This window comes from Bufo bufo, chromosome 6 (assembly GCF_905171765.1).
Source record: "Bufo bufo chromosome 6, aBufBuf1.1, whole genome shotgun sequence".
Lineage (NCBI taxonomy): Eukaryota > Metazoa > Chordata > Amphibia > Anura > Bufonidae > Bufo > Bufo bufo.
In genome coordinates, this window is record NC_053394.1 from 368,348,773 (window position 1) to 368,354,772 (window position 6,000).

Consider the following 6,000-nt stretch of genomic DNA (forward strand, 5'->3'; position numbering starts at 1 on the left):
ACCCGTTAAAGTGAATGGCCCCGCGATCCGCTGCGGCTGCCCCACGGTGGGTGTTCGTGCATTGCGGCCCGCAGCACGGCCACGGGCTGCACACGTTCGTGTGCAAGAGGCCTTAATAGGGGAGATTTAAAGTAGAACTTACGTAGTTGCCCATAGCAACCAATCAGATTCCACATTTCGTTTTCCAAAAGAGCTGTCTAAAATGAAAGGTGGAATCTGATTGGCTGCTATGGGCAACTAAGCCAGTTCTACTTTACACCAGTTTGATAAATCTCACCCCAATGGGTCTGAATTTTGTGGACAAGCATAGCAAATGTTCTGTCTCTTGTGGAACGGACATACGGATGCAGAAAGCATCCGCCGAGGATGGAACATGTCCTATGCTCGTCTTCAAAATGCAAAATTGATGTCAATGGGGGAGATTTATCAAAGCTGGTGCCCATAGCAACCAATCAGATTACACCTTTCATTTTTCACAGCTCCTATGGGCAACTAAGCCAGTTGTCCTTTATGCATGTGTTTCTTGTGTTTTTTTGGGGGGTCAGATTTGATGTGGTATTGCCACAGATCTCGCCCTTCCATTGAAATAAGTGAAATACGCATGAACAGTTGACTTGCTGCGGATTTCAAAATCCACACGGCAGGTCAATTTCTGCATCGAATGAAAAAAGCCAAGTGAACGGGAGATTTGTCTCAAACTTTGTTGGTGATGTATTACGCTGGGGTTCTTCCACACAAGAATCCGTGGGCTACCTGCACACATTGTGAATTATGTGCGGTTTTCTTTGGGCCCACTTTGCATATTTTGTACACCATAGGCTGAGTTCACACTTCAGTTATTTGGTCCGTTATTTCCATCAGTGATTGTGAGTCAAAACCAGGTTCGGGTCAAAAACACAGAACAGCTGCAGATTTTCCCATTACACCTGGTTTCTGTGTAGGCTTCTTTACTGGTTTTGGCTCAGAAGAACTGGTGGAAATAACTGACCAAATAACTGAAGTGTAAACTCAGTCTTAGCTGTCATACGGTTTTTAAAATCTGCAGCACTTCAGTTTGCGCGATTCTGCACCAACATATACAGTGGTTTTCCCCATAGACTTCAATGGGGTTTGTTAAGCAGGAAATCTTCAACAATCCATGGATTTGTGCGTTTTCTAGCACGTTTTTAATCGGTTTCACAATGATTTTCTGCCTACAAATTCATAATGTGCGCAAGTAGACTTAGGCCTCTTTCACACGGGCGAGATTTCCGCGCGGGTGCAATGCGTGAGGTGAACGCATTGCACCCGCACTGAATCCGGACCCATTCATTTCTATGGGGCTGTGCACATGAGCGGTGATTTTCACGCATCACTTTTGCGTTGCGTGAAAATCGCAGCATGTTCTATATTGTGCGCATAGAAGTGAATGGGACTGCGTGAAAATCGCAAGCATCCGCAAGCAAGTGCGGATGCGGTGCGATTTTTCACGGACGGTTGCTAGGAGGCGATCGGGATGGGCACCTGATCATTATTATTTTCCCTTATAACATAGTTATAAGGGAAAATAATAGCATTCTTAATACACAATGCTTAGTACAATAGGGATGGAGGGGTTAAAAAAAAATAAAAAAAATAATTTAACTCACCTTAATCCACTTGTTCGAGTAACCCGGCTTCTCTTCTGTCTTCTTCTTTGCTGTGCACAGAAAAGGGCCTGTGGTGACGTCACTACACTCATCACATGGTCCGCCACATAATCCATCACCATGGTAAAAAAAAGATCATGTGATGGACCATGTGATGAGCGCAGTGACGTCATCAAAGGTCCTATTCCTCAAAGAAGAAGACAGAAGAGATGCCGGCTGCGCGAACAAGTGGATTAAGGTGAGTTAAATTATTTTTTATTTTTTTTAACCCCTCCAGCCCTATTGTACTATGCATTCTGTATTCAGAATGCTATTATTTTCCCTTATAACCATGTTATAAGGGGAAACAATACAAACTACACAACACCTTACTCAAACCCGAACTTCTGTGAAGAAGTTTGGGTACCAAACATGCCGATTTTACTCACGCGCGTGCAAAACGCATTACAATGTTTTGCACTCGTGCGGAAAAATCGTGCATGTTCCCGCAACGCCCGTGTGAAACCAGCCTTAGGCTTACTTCACACATAAATTTTTACTGCTTAACAGAAGCCTCTCTTTTGCACACTGCATGCTGTTTTTTGAGGTTTTTCTTTTCATTTTTTCCCCCATTATGGAGGAGATTAAATGGCAATATAATGATTGCCTAATATAGTCACCTCTGCAATCTGAAAGCACCATGTTATAGAGCAGGAGGAGCTGAACAGATTGAGATATATTTTTGTGGGAAACGATTCAGTAAAACCTGTAATATATAAATTTATATATATTTTAATTTTTCCCTGCCTGTGAACAGTATTAGTACAGGAGGGAGGTGTGATTGATGGCATTGTGTGTGCATAGACAGATAGCTGTCACTGATAACATCCCCTCCCTGTACCTATAGCTGTTAGAAAAAGCAAACGTGTAAATGTATAAATTACAGGTTTTACAGAATATTTTCCCACAAAGATACATATCAATCTGCTCAGCATTTTTTGCTCTAACATGATGCTTTCATATTGAATTGCATTTTGTGGTGACGACAGCTTCTCTTTAAAAAAAAATTGAGAAAGAAAGTTTTTTTTTATTTATTTTTTTCAATCTAAAAAAACTAATTCAAATCGCCCCTTACCCAGAATAACAAAAAAAAACTATAAATAAACATCATGGATATCGTCGTGTCTGAAAACGCTAAAAATATTTATCCGATATAGCAAACAGAATAATTGAGATATAAATAAAAATGTCCAAGCGCCAATGTCCGTCTGTCGCTTCACATCCCCGTAAAAATTGAATATGGAACCATTCATTTCAATGGTTCCGCAAAAAAAACAGAATGTACTCCGTATGCATTCCGTTTCCGTATTTCCATTTTTAGGTTCCGTTGAAAGATAGAACATGTCCTAATATTGCCCGCAAATCATGTTCCGTGGCTCCATTCAAGTCAATGGGTCCGCAAAAAAAACGGAACACATACGGAAACGCATCCGTATCTCTTCTGTATCCGTTCCGTTTTTGCAGAACCATCTATTGAAAATGTTATGCTCAGCCCAATTCTTTCTATGTAATTACTGTATACTGTATATGCCATACGGAAAAACGGAACAGAAACGGAAACACAACAGAAACAAAAAAACGGAACAACGGATCCGTGAAAAACAGCCCACAAAACATTGAAAAAGACATATGGTCGTGTGAACGAGCCCTAAAAGTGATCAAAACACCGTACACACTCCAACATGGTATCAATCAAAAGTACTGATCGCTTCCGTATTGCGGAAGAAGAAAAAAATGAGTTTTTTCAAAGTTTTTTTTTTTTTTACTACTACTGAAAAGCAAGAAAAAACTATATAACTCTGGTATATGATACCAGAGTTATATAGTTTTTTCTTGCTTTTCAGTAGTAGTAAAAAAAAAAAAAAAAAAACAACTTTGAAAAAACTCATTTTTTTTCTTTGCATCACCATATTCTGACCCCCAGACCTTTTTTATACTATATATACTATATAATTAGGGATGAGCGAATCGAATATGAATCTCCGTATAGTATTATAATGTATTGGCTCCGATGAGCCAAAGTTATTACTTCGAGAAGTCTTGCAAAGTTTGTGAATTTTTTATTACTGTAAAAAACCTTGGTATCGAACTCGAATTGACCCATAAAATGAAGGACACAAGTCAGTTTTACCACATAGGGAACTCAACGCATTTGGATTTTTTTTTCTAGCTTCCTGCAACATCGTATGGAATATTAAATGGTGCTTTTAGAAAGTCAAAATTGTCCTGAAAAAACCATACCCTCATATGTGAACAGAAAAATAAAAAAGTTTTGGTTCTCCGAAGGCAGGTAGTAAAAAACACAACAGAAAATCACAGGGTTCTAATGGGGTTATCCTTGTAAATATAATGATGACCTATCTTCAGGATTGGCTGTTACAGGGAGCCACCGCGCTCACTGAAGCTCTGGTGAGTACAATCGGCTCCTAGTATCTCTCCAAGCACAGCGCAGTATAGTGGCTGTGCTTGGTATTGCAGCTCAGTCCTATTCACTTCAATGAGGCTGAGCTGCCATGTGACCGATGCACGGCAACGCCACTGTCCTAGCACTCCCACCCATCTGATATTGATGACCTATCCAGAGGATAGGTGATCAATTCTAATCTCCAGATAACCCCTTTAAGTGGTATTCTGACTTTGTGCTCATAAGTCTTATTTTCTGTGTCATTTGGGCCCTTACTGCTTTACATGTGTGTGATTCAGCACAAGTGTTGTCAATGTGTTCACTTACAGTGTTAATTATATATATATATTTTTATTTTTTTCCAGTCACTGGACAGAAGTGCAGGTCCGTGGGACATCTCTACCCCGTGCACTGCATTGTTGGGATCGCAGTCTTCAGGAAAACAATAAGAACAGCAAGACCCCCTTAAAGGGATGTCCCTACCACTTAATGGACAGCTGCCCATGGCCACAGTGTAACCCCACCTGCCCCTCCATCCGCGACCACTTCACCGGGCAGGAGATGAGCGTGGTCCAGTTTCTCATGCATCTTGGGTTTGATGTTCAGAAGATGGCAAGCCAACAAGGCATGGAGCCAAGTAAACTGCTGGGCGTGCTTAGTAGCTAGTTAGGGTAAGCTCTGCGTAAAATGGTGGGGGGCTGATATTTATGGGGTAAGGCATCTGACGATGATGAAACGATGAGGGCATGAAAGGATAAGAGGAAGTGACCAGTCATTGTCAGATGAGGCTTTGGTCAGTGTAGCTTTAGAGCAGAGCCACTATCCAACTATAAATGGGTGGTCTTATAAGAGGTCAGACTGCCATAGACCCCACTGCAGTGTGGGGACATCAATGTGCCCTCTTCTATAGTGACTTGAGTCTGAGACCTATAGAAGAAGAATTTTTTTTAGATAATTTTTGTAAGATATATATTTTTTTTTTTTATAAAACAAAGCAAACAAACCTCATTCCCGGGGGAGCCATGTTATTTATTGGAGTTTGTAAATCCTATTTATGAATGAGGGCAGGAGAGCTGCCCTGTGTACAGCTGTAAATAGTACCTGCATGTCCTGTATCATGGAAACTATTCCCTCATTAATAAAAAAATAATAATATCCTGAGTGCCTGTAATTCTGTCATTTTCTTACATATCTGGGGACAAGCATTCTCTACCACTCAATGGGTAGCTGTTGGCCATAATTTCCAATACAACCAGATTGGTATATCCTGTTCCTTTGTTTAATTGAGTTCCTCTGGGAGCTCCAGTATACTCCATTTCTTCCCTTCATGGGGCACTGGGCCCCTGCTAGGCAAACTCTAGATGTGTCCTTTCTTACCTTTTCTCTTGGCTCGGCCCATCCTCAGATGATTGCTGTGAGATGACCAGCTTTGAAAACAAGACATGATTTTGTGATTCTGTTGGGAGTTATTTATGCTATATGTGTCAGTGAGCACCCAGTGGTTGAGATGTGAATTGCAATCTGTCAAGGACTTTGATGTATAGGGGAATAATGTAGTGAATTAGTATCACGAGAAATTGCAGTCCTATGAAGGGGTTGTCCCATCTAGGACATTTATGGAATATTGATACGATACACCATAAATGTCCAGAGGAGGGACTCACTCCTTACTCAAGAACAATGCCCTGCCAGGAACTGAGAACATGTGTGGCATCCTCTTAATCCACTACTATAGGACTTCTGAAAGTAGCCATGTGAGCAATCTGTTATTTTCTGGAGGTCCCATAGCAACAAATGAAGAGCAATCCCAATATGCACAGCTGTCCCTCCATTCACTGCAATGATAATTATGACCATACCTAAGCCGACAAACTGTTATTTTTTCCTTCGTCCTATGACCGCACCAGGAGAGAGGATCCTCTGCCCAGG

General features: G+C 41.1%; 1 protein-coding gene across 1 annotated transcript in view; it reads left to right on the forward strand.

Annotated features, from left to right (window-relative positions):
- NOTUM (notum, palmitoleoyl-protein carboxylesterase) overlaps nucleotides 1-5,080 on the forward strand; it is a 62,250-nt gene extending 57,170 nt beyond the window's left edge. The window contains exon 12 of the mRNA XM_040435559.1: nucleotides 4,437-5,080. Within this exon, the coding sequence (XP_040291493.1) occupies nucleotides 4,437-4,737 (301 nt within the window). The 3' untranslated portion in view covers nucleotides 4,738-5,080. The remainder of the gene's footprint in view (nucleotides 1-4,436) is intronic.
- The last annotated feature ends 920 nt before the right edge of the window (nucleotides 5,081-6,000 follow it).